This window comes from Hypanus sabinus, chromosome 1 (genome assembly GCF_030144855.1).
Source record: "Hypanus sabinus isolate sHypSab1 chromosome 1, sHypSab1.hap1, whole genome shotgun sequence".
NCBI lineage: Eukaryota > Metazoa > Chordata > Chondrichthyes > Myliobatiformes > Dasyatidae > Hypanus > Hypanus sabinus.
Genome location: NC_082706.1, coordinates 200,548,272 through 200,565,066, shown reverse-complemented (window position 1 = coordinate 200,565,066; position 16,795 = coordinate 200,548,272). Strand labels below are relative to the sequence as shown.

Sequence of the window (16,795 nt, the reverse complement as noted above, 5' to 3'; positions counted from 1 at the left end):
CTGCCTAATACACCATTGGTCACTTAGGGCAGCAATGAAGGTCCTCCATCTCTGCTGATGTTCTGGTCTTCTGTCATCATGCCAGTAGCTTCCTCTCGGTTTTCATTACTGTCAGCCATGCAAATTCCAGGTGGAGACTCCGGAATACCATCGCACCCAGATGTAGAAAGAATTTTTCATTGATGTTTCTATAACAATTTTGTTTTACCAGTCAGGTAAGCCCTGAGCTGAAGCCCCCGAACCTGGAGGACTGGTGGACCACTCTCAGTCTGACCCCGACCCTTTGATCTGTTTGGCATAGGTGACCTTACCGAGAGCCAAAGCATAAAGCCCTGACTCCTGCCAACATCACTCTCCGGGTCACTGAACTGAAGCCTCCAAACCTTAACATGGTTGTGGTCCTCTTGGAGGAATGGTAGCTGATCCAGAAGATTAAGCCACATGGGGTCCATGGAGGCTTGGTGGATTTGATGCAAAAGGAAGCCAAATAGGAAATATCAGAACCCTTGGGAATATTCTTGGACAGAGGGAACTAGGGAACTGGGAGTATTGACGTACAGATGAATCGTAGCTCTCTGAAAGTGGCCGTACAAGGAAACAAGAAGGCATACACGTGTCCTCAACCTCTTCCTCAATCTTAAAATTACAAAGGTAGTTATCAACTTCAGGAAAATCCACACCACTTACAACCCTCTTTTATGATAGAGCATTGAATAATCCAGCTTAAGAAGAGGCCTTTCAGCTCATGATGTCTGTACCAAATTAGATGCCAATCCAAGCCAATGCAATCTGCATGCACATGGTCTATATCCCACTATTCTTTGTCTGGCAAAATGCCTGTCAATAAACATTGATGTCATATCTGCCTCCACCTGTACTCCTAACTGTGTATTCCAGGCCCCAGCACCACCCTGTTCAAAATAAAAAGCCTCACAGATCTCCTTTAAGCTTTCCCCTTCTCAAATTAAACCTATAACCTATAACCTCTAGAATTCCACCCTGTGAAAAAGACTCTCACAATCTATCCTGTCTATGCCTCTCACAACTTTATATGCTACTGTCAGTTCACAGGTGGCGGGGTCTCTACCCAAGGAGCTGTAAGGCGCTCCTTCTCTCTGCTAGTCTGCAGGTCACTCCTGGGCAAGGTGTAGCGCCTGCTTAGCACCCCCACCTCCAACCCAGCCCCCCCAGATCAGGATCACGTGAACCCACGGGAGCAGGTGGTGGATGGTCGTATGAGCAGCTGGAGCATATCACTTATCAAGTCCTGGTTATGCGACCATTGACTCCAGGTAGACAATCTCTGAAGAGTATTGATAATGGCTGGGGTCACTCATCTTGTGAAGACACTGCCCAGAAGAAGATAATGGCAAACCACTTCGGTAGAAAAATTTGCCGAGAACAATCACGGTCATGAGATCATGTTCGGCCATGTCATACAACGTGGCACATAGTGATGATGATGACATCAGGGTCACACAGCAGACAAGCAGGCTATTTGGCCCATCGCATCCATGCTGACCTTCAAGTTCCATCTATCGTACATTAATCCATTTTTCAAGAGAAACAATCAGCCGAAGGAACTTAGTGACTCGAACAGCATCTGTGAGCGAAAACGAACTGTCAGGTCTTCAGATTGAAAATTCCTTTCTCTATATCTCCATTTTCTACCATGTGTCCCTGTCTCCTCCTTACAGCACCTGGAAGCAAGAGGTTTCAAGGAGATATAATGAAACCTCTTCTTTGTATCCTTTCTACACCTCTTACCCTTTACCTTAAATATATGCCTTCTGGTTATACACACCTCTGCTATGGGCAAAGTTTACTATCATCATCAGAATTTTGTTCACCTCAAACAGGTGAACCTCAGTCTTCACAGCTCCAACTTGTAATAGAACAACATTCCAATGAATCTCCTATACGTCCCCTTCGGAACATCTATGTTGATTTTATACTGATGTGACCAAAACTACAGATGTGGCTTCATGTATATTTTCTAAAGAAATATTCTTGTTCCTATATTCTATGGCCTAGCTAATGAAGACTAGCATCTCATTTGCATTCTCTATCACCTGTGCTGCTGCCTTTAAGGATCTTTACATTTGTCCACTGAACTTCCTCTGTTTCTCTGTATCCTTTGGTCTTACCGTTCCTTGTGTATGCCTTTTCCTTATTTGACTTCCAAAATGCACCACTGCACACTTGTCATCGGTAACTTCCACTTGTGTTGCTCTGCCCAACCTACCAGCTGATCAATATCTTTCTGTACCTGAGACTATCCTCCTTACCATCCACAACACCATCTATTTCTGAATCCTCTATATCCCAGCTCCCTACATTAAGATCTCAGTCACTACAGTATATAACAAACAAAAAGGGTCCCAGTTCCAATCCCTCTGGTTTGTTCACAGACTTCCAATCACAAAAGCAACCCTGCACCATCACCCACTGTCACCTATTACCAAGCCAATTTGGATCCAATCTGCCAATTTGACTTTTATCTTGTTTGTTGGTCTAGGCTACCAAGGGGAACTTTGTCAAATGCCTTCCTAAAGTCCATGTAAACCACACTGGCCTTATTGACATACTTTTCACGATGTTCATGCCATCAGATTGGGGACTACCGAGGTGGAAAAGGTGCTATTCCTTTCATCTGCATGCAGCCTCAACTTAGCACTAGTAAAAGTTGTGGACAGACATATTGGTGTGGGAAGCGGAAGTGGGTTTAAAATGGCTGCCACCAAGAGTTTCTGGCTGTTAAGGTGTTTGGAACAAAATTGCTCAATGAAGCAACCCCCGATCTGTGTGGGGTCTCATGGTGAGACTCTCGCCTATGTAGAGGAGGCTGCATTGGGAGTGCCAAATGAGACCCTTGGCTTCCCATGTGAAGGACTGCCTCACTTGGAAGGATTGTTTAGGACATTGAATAGTGGTGAGGGAGGAGATGTAGGGGCAGATGTAACACCGAGCATGCTTGCAGAATAAGTGCTTGGTGAAGGATCAGTGGGAAGGGGTGAGTGAGCACTGCAGAAAGCGGAGAGGGGAGGGGAACATGCCTGGTGGTGGGATCCTGTTGGAAATTGCAGTAACTGCAGAGAATGATGTGCTGGGTGCTGTGGCTCACACCCTACATGAGGACAAGGGGAACACTAACCCTGTTATGTTTGGGGGATGGATGGAGTATGGGTAGATGTATGGGAAGTAGAAAAAATGAGGTTGAGGAAAGTGTTGATAGCAGTTGGAGGAAACCCCATTTTCTGAAGAAGGAGAACATCTCTGATGTCCTGCAGAGGAGAACCTCATCCTGAGAACAGATGGGGCAGAGACTGAAAAACTGAGAGAAGAAAGTAGCATCCTTGCACGTGACAGGGAGGGAAGAGGTGTAGTCAACATAACAGTGCGAGTCAGTGGGTTTGGCGAAGATGTCCGTGGATACTCTGTGTCCTGGGGTGGAGACGATGATATCAAGAAAGAGCAGTGAAGTGTCGGAGATGGAGCAAGTGCATTTCAGGAGGGAATGGAAGTTGATGATAAAGCTAATGATATTGCTGAGCTCAGCATGAGTTCTGAAAGCAGCACAGATGCAATCATGAACATAATGGAGAAAGAGTTGAGGAGCTCTGCCAGTGTAGATTTGGAATATGAACTGTTCCACACAGCACCCATGTGAATGTCCAAGGGTGTATGTTTGTTCTGGAGAAAGTTGAGGAGCCAAGAGAGAAGTTGTTGAGGGTAAGGATCAATTTGGCCAAACAGAGGAGGGTGATAGTGCAGGGAAATTGGTTGGGCCTGTTACCCAGAAAGAAGCATAGAACCCTGAGGGTTTCCTGATGTAGGATAGAAGTATACAGGGTCTGGGCATCCTTGGTGAAAATTATGCAGTTATGGCCAAGGACCTAAAAGTTGCTGAAGTGACAGGAGCATGTGAAGGGTCACGGATGTAGCTAGGAAGGGACTGAACCAAGGGAAATGAGATGGAGTTAAGATATGAAGATGTGAATTTAGTAGGGGAGGAACAGACAGAAACAATGAACCTACCAGGACAAACACGAGGAAATCTGCAGATGCTGGAAATTCAAACAACAACACACACAAAATGCTGGTGGAACACAGCAGGCCAGGCAGCACCTATAGGGAGAAGCACTGTCGACGTTTCGGGCCGAGACCCTTCATCAGGAACACAGGTCTCCTATAGATGCTGCCTGGCCTGCTGTGTTCCACCAGCATTTTGTGTGTGTTGTTGTTTGAACCTACCAGGACAGTTAGGTTTGTGGATCTTGGGTATGGAGATAGAGATGGGAATTGTGGTACTGGGGAAAAGTGAGGCTGGAGTTTGTAGAGGGGTGATCTCCAGAGATGATGGTATCAGTCATGGTGCAGGAGCCAGTGGCCTGATGCTTCTCAATGAGGTCCTGGTTCTGGGGTAAGTAAGAGGGAGGTATCGGAGATCTTCCTTCTGGCCTCAGCAAAATAGAGGCAAGACCGCCAGACTACAGAGGTGCCGCTCTGCGCTGCAAGTTTGATAGTGAGATTCTGAACTAAAATCCAGAAAAAAACTAGTCAGAGTCAGAATCAGTTTGTTATCACTGACATACCTCATGAAATTTGTCGTTTTGTGGCAACAGTACAGTGCAATACATAAAATGTACAATAAATTATAACAAGAAATATACACATAAAACATTGACAATCTCCCTTTTATTACAATAACAATGACAATTCATATCCTGTTTGCAGGACATAGGTTTCCTGTAAACCAGGAAGGAAAATGACAATGGATCCTACTTCACCTCTGGATAATTTAAAAAGCTTATGGAATGATGTAGTTTTATTGTTATGATCTCATTCACATGCCAGCTGAAAGGATACGGTTTTGTACAGAGGTACTGTACTGTGCAAAGGTCTCGGGCACACGTAAAAAAATTCTGTGAAGCGAAGATGCTTTCAAAAATAATGAAATGAAAAGTTTCTAAATATCAAAACATTTACGATAAAGAACAATAAGCAGTAAAACACTGAATCAAATCAATATTTGGTGTGAGCACTCTTTGACTTTAAAACTGCATCAAATCTCTTAGGTACACTATCATGCGGTTTTATAAGAGAATCAGCTGGTAGCTTGTTCCAAGCATCTTGGACAACTTGCCACATTTCTGCAGACCTTAGGTGTCTCGCTTGCATCTGTCTCTCCAGGTAACCTCAGACGAGATGAGGATAATGTTGAGATCCAGGGCCCTGTGGAGGCCGTACCATCTGAAACCTTAGAAAAGAAATCGAGGGGGGCTTATGACTTTTGAACTGTATTGTATGTCCAAACAGTCAAGTGAACCCTTAGCAAAAGCACAGAGACAAAGAAAAACAAGTCAACACACACAAGATGTTGGAGGAACTCAGCAGGTCAGGCAGCACCTATGGAAAAGAATAGATAGTCGTTGTTTTGGCCAAAACCCTTTTTTAGGACTGAGAAAGAAGGATGAAAATGCCAAAATAAAAAGGTGGGGGGGAGGGAAAAGAGGCTAGCTGGAAGGTGAAGGTGAATCCAGGGCAGGAAGAAGAAGGAACCTGATGGAGATGTGAGTGGACCATAGGAGAAATGGAAGGACGAGAGTTCCCAGATTGGAAGTAACAGGAACTGAGAAGAAGTATAAAGTCAGGGTGGGAAAAAGAGAAGGGGGGGGGGGGAAGGAGGAAATTAGTTCATTAGATCAATATTCATTCCGTCAGGTTGGAGGGTACACAGATGGAATTAAGGTGTTGCTCCTCCGCCCTGAGGGAAGTCTCATCTTGGCACAAGAGGAGGCCGTGGACCGACACGTTGGAATGGGGATGGGAATTAAAGTGTTCGGCCACCAGGAAGTCCCATTTATGGTGGATGGTGCGGAGGTGCTCGGCAAAGTGGTCCACGAATTTACAATGGGTTAATTAATCTGGAAGTTTGACGGCAGTCTGCATCTTGATTCAACACAGAATTCACATGCATTAATTAAATACTAATAATGCATATCGACCCTGCATAAACCATAAAGGGAGACTTCCACGCACTAGCTTACACAGCTTCTACGGGAAACCAAGTTAACAGCATGGATAATACATTAAGGCATGGAGAAGTTCTCCTCCGCGACAAAAAAAAAACGATGCCAAGGCACCATGAAGACAGCAGAGACTGGGATTTGTGAACACCTTTCCCTCCGACAGAAATAGGTATGGTTGAAACCCCGCCGAAACTTCAGTTTCCAGGAAAAGTGAGTCACATCCTTTTCAGAAACTAAACAGCAGATAAAGCGTCCCCTTAACAATAAGCAATGAAAATATGTCACGCCGGGAATAATACTGAACAGCTAGATTGAATGGGGAACCCCAAGTGTGCTGATAGTAAACGCGAGCATACACACAAAATGCTGGAGGAACTCAGCAGGGCAGACTGCATCCATGGATATGAATAAACAGTGGACGGTTTCGGGCCGAGACCCTTCCTGGGGACTGAGACGTCGACTGTTCACTCTTTTCCATAGATGCTGCCTGGCCTGCTGAGTTCCTGCAGCATTTTGTGCGCCTGGCTTGGATCTCCAACATCTCTCGTTGGCGTGAGGTTTCTTTCGGCGTGGAAGTGTTAACAAAGAAGAGCTGGCCAATCACTGGTGAGGGCTTGAAGACCTGTGTGAGTCACGACTTCCTCTTTGTCACATCTCGGAAAACTCGGGCGACCGAGCGAGTCGGCGCTTGCCATGAATGGGCTCCGCCGCGGCCCCGCCCACCGCGCCGATGATTGGACGGGAGTCAGCGGGCGAGGAAATGACGCAAGCCCGCGGGCACGGGGAGGTGAGCGGTGTGATGGGGGGGTTCGGAGTGAGGATGGAAGCGGTGCTGAGGCGCCGGTGCTCGGGCAGATCGCACGCAGCCCCCCGGGGAGGGAAGACGGCGTCGCAGTAACCGGCTCCGGTGCGCCTCCCGCCGGCGGTGGCGGCGGCTCTGGGTACTCGCTCGCTGTCGATGAGAAGCGGCGTTCCCTCTCTGGCGGGGGACGGCAGCGGTACCGCCACCGGAGTCCGCGAGCGCCGCACCGACGTCGAGGGCGCGCGGCTGCCCGAGCCAGCTCGATGGGCGGCGGGAAGCCGCCGAGCCGGAGCGCGGCCCCTCGCCGCTGAGGCGGTCGGACTCTGCTGCTGCCCCTCTCCATGAGTTAGCGGCGGCGGCGGCGGCGGCGGCGGTGGGAGGAGGAGGAGGAGAGTACTATTTTAAAAAATCGCCCACATGCGCTGGAATCGCAGGAGCTGGGAGCGAGTGTTCAAGTTTCTTCAATCAGTGCGCGGCCGTGCGGCGGGGGGAAGATGGCGGACTGGAGGTGATCGCCGAGGATCGGGCTCGCGTTTCTTCTCTTCACCCGGCGCTGCTGGGCGACGAGCCCCCTGCCACTGGACCCATGCAGGCCAAAAAGCGCTACCTCTTACTGGCGGCCGGCGCCTGTGTGCTCCTGCTCGGCTACCTGGCTGGAAGGCATCTTGGGGGTCAGCCGCCCGCGGCTAGGGCGCAGAGCCGGCGAGGGGCGGCCGAGCCCGGCTCGCTGGCTCTGGCGCTGGCGGCTGACCCACTGCAGAGCTTCTGGGTGGGCGGCGAGCAAGAGCAGGAGGATGAGGAGTTCGCGCAGCGGGGATCACCCCAGCACAAGAGGGAGATCCACAGTAGTGTGTACAAGGGCAAAAAGTGCCGCATGCTCTCCTGCTTCGACTTCTCCCTATGCCATAGGAATGGTTTCAAGGTCTACATTTACCCGCAGCAGAAGGGGGAGAAGATGTCCGAGAGTTATCAGAACATCCTGGCGGCCATCGAGAGCTCTAAGTTTTACACTTCGGACCCGAGACAAGCGTGTCTGTTCGTTCTAAGTTTGGACACTCTAGACCGGGATCAGCTTTCGCCTCAGTATGTTCACAACCTGAAGAGCAAAGTTCAGAGTCTGCACTTGTGGAACAATGGCAGGAACCATTTGATTTTTAATCTTTATTCCGGGACCTGGCCCGATTACAACGAGGACTTGGGGTTTGATATCGGTCAGGCGATGTTAGCCAAAGCCAGCATCAGCACAGAGAACTTCAGGAGCAATTTTGACGTTTCTATCCCGCTCTTTTCGAAAGATCACCCAAGGACGGGGGGAGAAAAGAGCTATATGTTTTTCAGGAACATCCCTCCCTTGACAAAGTACTTACTGGTGTTTAAAGGGAAAAGGTATTTGACTGGAATTGGGTCTGATACCAGGAATGCTCTGTATCATGTCCACAATGCAGAGGACATTGTCCTCTTAACCACCTGTAAACATGGAAAAGACTGGCAAAAACACAAGGACGTCCGCTGTGACAAGGACAACGATGAGTATGAAAGGTAAACGTTAGCTTTGCAAAGTTTTGCCCGCGAGGGAGGTTGGTGTTCAAATTGAAATCGAGTAACAAAAATGCGCTCTTATGCTCTGCATCACGTTTCTTCGTTGGTGAGGGAGAGGTGTTGCAATATGATACGTTGCAAGTGTAAAGCAAGAGTCTAAACAAAAGTAGATTAAAGTGTAAACTGAGAGAACAAGTTTTCTTTCTCTCGAGGCAGTGATGTTTTATGACCTAGCGTTTTCAGATGCAGTTTGTAGTAGGGCAATGATATTCTATGGCACTTTGTACGTTAGTTGCCCATTTTGTCGCCTGTCAAGACTGAGAAGCTCACAGAAATGTTTCTTGCCAGGAACAATGTAAATAAGATTGAAAGAGTACAGGGAAAATCTGCAAGGATGTTGCGAGGTCTGGAGGACCTGAGTTAGGACTGTATTCTTTAGTAGAAAGTAGAAGATTGAGAAGAGATTTGATAGAGGTGTACAAAATTTTGTGGGGTATAGAAGGGGTAATTTGCAGGCTTTTTCCACTGATGTTGGGTGAGGCTGCAACCAGATGTCATGGGTTAAGGGTGAAAGGTGAAAAGTTTAAGGAAACATGAGAGGAGACTTCAGTCAGAGGGTGGTGAGAGTGTGGAACAAGCTGCCAGCACGGGTGGTGCACGCCGCTAGATTTCAGTGTTTAAGAGGAGTTTGGATAGGTACTTGGACAATAGGGGTGTGGTCTTGGTGTAGGCCCATGGGAGTACTGTAGATAGCTTAAATGATTTGGCATGGACTAGATGGGCCAAGGGTCTGTTTCTGTGCTGGACTTTTCTATGACTATTCTGAAGCCCATCGTATCAGAATAGCATTTCAATTTGGACAGAATTATCAACTTCAGTTGAAATTTCAGAAATGGGGTTCCAGAGATTTACTTAATGATTACATTTTGTACCTTGTTTGGATTCTAGTTCAGTACTGTTGCTCATTTCTAGGAATACCCTCTTTAACCCCATACATTCACAAGGGTGTCATTTTTGCCAACCCTGATTAAGTTATCCAAAAGCAGAATTTTAGCATGCTCCTTGGATATCTTTTCCTTCCACTTGAGGGATTCAGCAGTTTTTTTCTATTTGAATTATATTTAGTCAGTTAAATTTTCAGTAAGAAAAGTATTTCAACTTTTTGATAGATGATGACTTTCATCAGATAAATTTTTTGAGTCTTGTGACATTAAATGTAAGCTTGTGATTTTGCTGTTTGCCTGGTAGATGAAAAGCTGCATTTTTTAAGAGATGTTGCTTCTGAATTCTTCTGTTGATAAATGATATGACTGTTTTATGAATGCCTTCTAGCTGTCACTGCAGATGGCATGCAAAATGACCTTATTCTTTGCATTTCTTCAACCATTTATGAGGCATTCAAATTATTTCAATTCACAACTAATTACTGGAAATGTTTCCTAGTGTGTAGAAAATTAATCTCTGGGTTACATGGTACTGTAGTAGTCTTATGTGTTGCTCTGTATTGCTGCTACAAAAAACACATTTCATGACATATGTGAGTGATAAACCTGATTCTGATGTGGGTCTCTATTGTGGACTGAGAGTGGGAAGGGGACAGGAAAAGGGGATTCATGGTTGCGAGGGGGAGGGAGTGGGAAGCACCAGAGAGACATTCTGTGATGATCAATAAACCAATTGTTTGGAATCAGATGATGTTGCCTGGTGTTTCAGGGCTGGGTATACCTGCACCCATTCTAAACCCTGCCCCAGCACTCCTCCTCTGCCAGCTCTCCTGTGGCACTCTACCCATTCCCAACATCCTTCACTGTCACCAGATTTCCAAACTTTTTCTCCGTTCCATGTTGACAAATATAGTACTGTGTAAAAGTCTGAGGCATATGTGATTAGCTAGGTGCCATGTATGTGCTGTGATGATAAATTTACTTTATTCAGTGGCTATCCAGCAGTTAAAATACATTTTAAATACAAAGTGTACCCTTTAGATTGCTAGAATTAGGTGGCAAAAAGAAAGCCTCACTGTTACTTAGTATACAGTAGTAATTTTACAGTTATATCTCAGGGTTGTTTTCTGTTGCTATGGGATACTAACCCCTCCCACTGTAACCTCAAACACTATGCCTTTCAACACTTAGTGCTTTTTGAAATTAATAGTTGTTCATGAAGAATGCTAACGATTAAAGGTTAAACATTTGGTTCTTGCAAATTCAGTGGTTATTGGGATGAGTCTATGTTCTTTATGACCTTGTTTTAATTTTATATTTGAAGATGCTTGATTGACTCCCAATATTTATTCATTGTGTAGCATGTATATACCCGGTTTGCTGAAGCTGCAAAATTGGAAAAGGGTTTCGCTGACTCTGTTAAATTTTTGAATAGACGTCCATAGGCTGACAAGTGAACAGCAATGTGTGCTGTCTCCTCATTATGTGATCCCTTTATAGGCTCACAGGCCCATTTAACAGATTGGATTCTCCTACAAATGTTTCACTGTGGCACTTCGTCAAATTAACCTGAGTGGTTAATGAATTTAGGCTGTAACAAAGCTTTAGTATTTTGACATCAAAGTGCTCTGACTTGATTTATTTGTAATTACTGGCTTGCCAGTAAACCCACCACCTCAGCCCTGCTGTAACCGGTAGCTGAGTCTAGGAAAGCTTTGCATTTTACATTTTCTTTATTGTGCATTTCTTTCTGAACATGAACTTCGTTTAATCTAACACCCCAAAACTAACCATTTCTACTTTGCACTTTAAAACAAGTTTTACCAAAAAGCTTAATTCTAGTGCTTGAATCTGAAGTTTGTAGATTATATTCAAAATGTCAAGGCTGCAAATGATTTATTGAGAAAATGTACATGCACACTTCAGTAACATTAGATGGCATTAGCTGCAGGGAACTGGATCTGCATTCGTAGTACTGACTTAATATTGTGAAATTAAGGTGCTGTTTTGGGGGTAAATAATTCAATGATCATACAAAGTACATCACAGTCCTTATTTGAGAGTGTTTAATATTACTATAATTGGATGACTACAATTTGAGAGATCTGTGCAACAGACTAAAAATAATTATTATGCTTGTTAATCTTGCTACTGGTTGCTGCATGATCAAGACAACCAAGTAATTGTGTTTTATTCGGTCTAGTATAGATTAATCAGAATAAGTCTAATTAAAGTATTAAATCGACACCACATTGTTCAGGAGGGCTGAAGTGAGTTAATACCTTGCAGAAGTGTCTTGTATTTACTTGACTAATGTAGCATTTTACTTGCATCATGTAATTGTTACAGATGAACAAAATGTATTTGTCCCATGATCTTGTTTGAAAGTGGAGTTAAGTTGTGCAGTTAAGGTTCCAAGTAGCACAGCTGCTAGCAATGTCAAATACTTGTGCATTTATTTACATGGACATTATTGTGTCATTTGCCCTTTCATTTTGTCCAATTGCCCAGTAAAGTAGCTGAGGCCTGCATATTAATATAGCTCCAAATTTGTTCTGTTCTCTGTACTGTTGGTCTGTACTAAAATAGCTGATTTCAGTCATGTTTAATTGCTATCAATTGCCTAGGTAAGTTGGAGATGGTTGGTTCTGGTTCTGGTTCTCATTCCTGAATTGCTGCTTCAGTGACTGAGAGGTAAGCAACATGCTTTTGGGAATGTTCAGAGGATGTGATTGACTAAGATTATCTTTTAGCAAAGTAAATCTGCTTTTTTGTTCAGTTATCGAAGCTTCTTTGTTCAGGTGTCTTTACCTGTGTATTTCCTACCTCAGCAGGGAGAAGGTGTGTGAAAAGATTTGAGCTGGGATCAAAATGGCACTTTGCTCAGAAATATCAATTTTATTTCATGTCTAAAGATTGAAGTCTGGCCTCACTACAGAGATGTGAATGCATCAGATTGTTAACATTGTGGTGCCTGAGGACAGTTATGATATCAAAGATGTCAACTTTCACATGAAACAAGAATCTGAGCCTGGTGTCTTCTGTCTGGTGGAAATAAAATCCCATGTCGAGCAGTAAAGAGCAGGAAAGTTGTTCAAGTTTCAGCATTGCGAGAAGTAGATCATCTGTCAATTGTATCTTTGTAGGACCTTGTTCATAATTGGTTTCCTTTCTTTGTAGAGTGACAACACATCAACTATTTCATTAGTACAGACCATTTTTCGACTAGGCTGATTTCATGAAGGCATTGGATTTAACTGCTTGTTAAACATAGAGGAGGTTAATGAGTATCATTAATTTCAGAATCTGTTCGATTAGATGAATAAGTTGTTTAAGTGCCTTGGATTGAGAGTGGGTTTGGGAGAAGGAATGAAAGTGATGTCAGTGTCATCTCTGAGTGAGTTTCAGCTGGAAGATCATTTGCCTACTTGCCCTCTTAAGTTAATTCTTTTGTGTTTCAGACTTGAAGTTTTTTTTATTTTTGATGGTTACTCTTGGAAATAATTCTAGATTTTATTTCAGAAGTTCTGGAGACCACACCAACATTTTCTTTAGTTCAATTTTACATGTCAAGATACATTTGTTTTGGGCAAACCTTTTTATCCATCAAGTGCATTGCCATCTGTTCCCCCAGTGATTCATAGTATGCCCCTAAAACAGGCCCTTCAGCCTACAATGTTGTCCTGAACTATGTTAATAATCAAATACCCAACTACACTAATTGGTTCTGACTACACAATATCCTTCCACTTTTTGCACATTCATATACCTATCCAAAAGCCTCTTTGCACCACAGCACAGGCAGTACATTCCAAGCACTCCTCATTTTGTGTATGAAAAACAATTGTCCTGTACATTACCTCTGGACTTAATCCCATTGCTTAAATGCATGCCCTCTGGTATTAGACATTTCAAGCCTGGGGAAAGGTTACTGGCTGTTCAGTCTTACAAACCTCTATCAGCCTCTGTCACACCTGAGAAAGCCACACACAAGTTCTCTTGTATCTCTTCCCCAGTTTTGTTTATAAGTGAAATGATGAAGCTGTAAGCGTAATCTGCACATTCATCTAAAGTTAGTTAGTTGATCTGAAGGACAATTGATGCAGATTTATAGCTTGAATTGAACAGGCTAACTAAATCATCTATTTATTTATTTTTGGCTGTAGTAGGATACGGTGATTTTAGTTGTGTATAGTTTTGTGGGGGCCCAGAAATCTTGCAAAGGAAGAAGTGTGGAAAGAATGCAGAGCCACTGCAAAAGGTGTAATATTTTGTTTTCAATTATATGAAAACGGTGTCTGATGATCGGATATCATGCGAGCCTTCCTTTAAGAAAAGTAAAGCAACCAGTTGCTACATCTCAGAATCAGGTTTATCATATCCGGCACTTGTCATGAAATTTAAGTTAGCAGCAGAGTTCAATGCAATACATAATATAGAAGAAAAATAAATAAATAAGTATATCAATTACAGTGTATGTATATTGGAGATTAAAAGTTGTGCAAAAACCAAAGTGATATATTTTGGAAAAAGTAAGGTAGTGTTCACAGGTTCAATGTCTATTTGGGAATCAGATGGCAGAGGGGAAGACATTCCTGAATCACTGAGTGTGTGCTTTCAGGCTTCTATGCCTCCTGCCTGATGGTAACAATGAGAAAAGGGCATGCCCTTTGCTGGGGGGTCCTTAATAATGGATGCTGCCTTTCTGAGACACTGCTCCTTGAAGATTCCCTGGGTATTTTGCAGGTTTGTACCCAAGATGGAGCTGACTAACTTTACAACCCTCTGCAGCTTATTTTGATCCTGTCCAATAACCACTCACCTCACCTCCCCCTCCCCACCCCCACACACACCAGACAGGGATGCAGCCAGTTAGAATGCTCTCTACAGTACATCTGCTTGTCAAACTAACATCGTTAAAGCTCTCAGTGTAAATGGTAATTGGAATGAAGGTAGATTTACCATGAAGTATATGGAATCCTTTTGGAACAGGAAACTTGTAGACACATTGCCAAATATTTAAAAGTATAGCAATTGGTTAATTGTCTATTAACTGCATTTTCTTTATTAGGCAACATGCACAAAATGCTGGAGAAACTCAGCAGATGAAGCAGAACTGGACTGGAAGAAGGGTCTCAGCCTGAATCAATGATTGTTTATTGATTTCCATAGATCCTGTCTGACTTGCTGAGTTCATGCAGCATTTTGTGTGTGTTGTTTTGGTTTCTAGCATTTGCAGAATTTGTCGTGTTTATGATGATCTGTACAAGTTCATTTTAAAATTATTAAATTTTAAGCATTTGAAGGTTACTGATGCTCTTTCCAAAATGCTTCACCACAAATTATTGAATACTTCCAATCCTAAAAATGTATTCTGATTATGGTTGCCAGTTCTGTAAGGTAAATTTGTAAAAGCTTAGTTTGCCTAAACAAGCGAAGATATTTACTTTTTCCAAGGATAATGTATTAAATCTGCTTTCTTTTACATGTGTTGCATCACCACAATAAGGTGTATAAGATGACGAGAGGCATTGATCGTGTAGATAGTCAGAGGCTTCTTCCCAGGGCTGAAATGGGTAACACGAGAGGGCACAGTTTTAAGGTGCTTGGAAGTAAGTACAGAGGGGATGTCAGGGGTAAGTGTTTTACTCAGAGAGTGGAGAGTGTGTGGAATGGGCTGCCGGCAATGGTAGGGTCTTTTAAAAAGCTTCATGTACCTATCCAGAAGCCTAGTAAAATAGAGGGCTATGGGTGACCCTAGGTAATTTCTAAAGTAAATACATGTTTGGCACAGCATTGTGGGCCGAAGGGCCTGTATTGTGCTGTAGGTTTTCTGTTTCTGTGTAGATGGTCTTTGAAAAGTGTGGAGTTAGTATTCAACTGCTTTATGAAAGATTTTAATTTCATTCATACTCCCCTTTTTTAATGTAGGCAACAATGTATTCGGTTTAAGAAAGCATAACCACTTCTTGTTGAAACCCTGGTTTACCTAGATTGGCACTGAGTCCAACACGGAATATTTAGTTGCAATAAAGCAGATACTAATGAGTAATTGAGCATTAAAAGCACGTTGTCTTGCGTTTGCCCTGAGTCTGGACTAATACCAGCACTTGTTCTGGCATGGTGATGAAAACATGTACAAGATGAGAATATACTTGCACAGTAATCTAATGATTAATGATTACCAGGATCTGAGAAATTGTAAGTCTTGAATTTGTCTCCAAAATGGAGTAGTGCTTATAATAAAGTTGGGGAGCAAACTCTGTGCATAGGGACCAACACACATGCTTGAGCACCCACATTCATTTACTTTATCCATAAACTAAAACACTTAATGAGCGTCATTCACCTACCCATTTATCTTCCCATCAAATCCAATAGTTAACTCAGCCAATAGCAGAGTAATCCCATACTACCAATCTACCTTTGTATTTGGCACTTCCAATTACACCTGTTTGAAGATGCTACACTGGCTTCTCCCATCATTCTGCCAAAGCCAGCCTGCCTATCTGAAATATCAGCCTAGTAAAATACTGTAAGTAGTTTACAAACACGTCCTTCTATGTGTTCGTGACGGTGCCTTATGATTCCCATTACTACTACCACTAATTATAAGTAGTTGTTTACTATCCCCTAATGAGGATTAATCACGGAGGCTGTGGACTTGTTTTGGGGGAGGTTCATGTTGCATGTATTCCTGGATTCTGCTTTTTTTCTTTTGCTCTGTAACCATCAGATTCGGCCGGCAGCATTAGTCTAGGGGAAAACAGTCTCTGGCCCCACCAGACTTGTGAAATCTCATTTGTGTGGATGCTGCATGAGGTGTTACCCTGTTACAAATCAGTACCACAAAATATCAGTCAGTACACCATATGCAATTAAACAATTGAGCTTTATCATTCTTAATTTGACTATAAGGTTAGTAAAGAAAACAAAAAGAAAAACGGCCCTTTTAATGAAACAGTCTAATGTGCAAGTTGGAGCTCATGGTTTTCCCATCTGCTAGTTTTCCATCGATTTCCCCAGGTGTCGTCGGCTCCCAGCCCCATTCCAGATCCACTCCATTCTGCATGACTTTTCCGTTCCAGCATCTTCCACCGAACAAAAGACCACAAATACCTTGCTCTCAGGCACACAAGCAAGAAAACACTCCCCTCATTGGACGGCGCACATTCCAAAGCCCCCGCTATCTCTAGTCATAACCCAAACACTGCTGCTTCAGAGAAACCATTGCACTACCAGCGAAACCTTTTCCAGGGCATTACAGCTGTTTCTGAGCATTTGATTGGGGTGATCGATGCAGTTTGGGGTGCTTCAGTGAAGACTTCTTTGCCCTGTGGTCAGCAGTGGGGTGGCTGCACGAAGTAATATGAATACTACTGGTTTAACATTTGTGCGGCTTGCTTATTTTCACAGGTTGTGTTTTTGATGTTTTCTTGAATGGGTTCCTTGGTGTTACTTTGCTTCATGGCTGGCTG

General features: G+C 43.6%; 1 protein-coding gene across 1 annotated transcript in view; it reads left to right on the top strand.

The window, feature by feature from the left end:
* The first annotated feature begins 6,834 nt into the window (after positions 1 to 6,834).
* The window catches only part of LOC132401844 (exostosin-1-like), a 143,271-nt gene continuing 133,310 nt past the window's right edge, over positions 6,835 to 16,795 (top strand). The window contains exon 1 of the mRNA XM_059984112.1: positions 6,835 to 8,373. Within this exon, the coding sequence (XP_059840095.1) occupies positions 7,421 to 8,373 (953 nt within the window). The 5' untranslated portion in view covers positions 6,835 to 7,420. The remainder of the gene's footprint in view (positions 8,374 to 16,795) is intronic.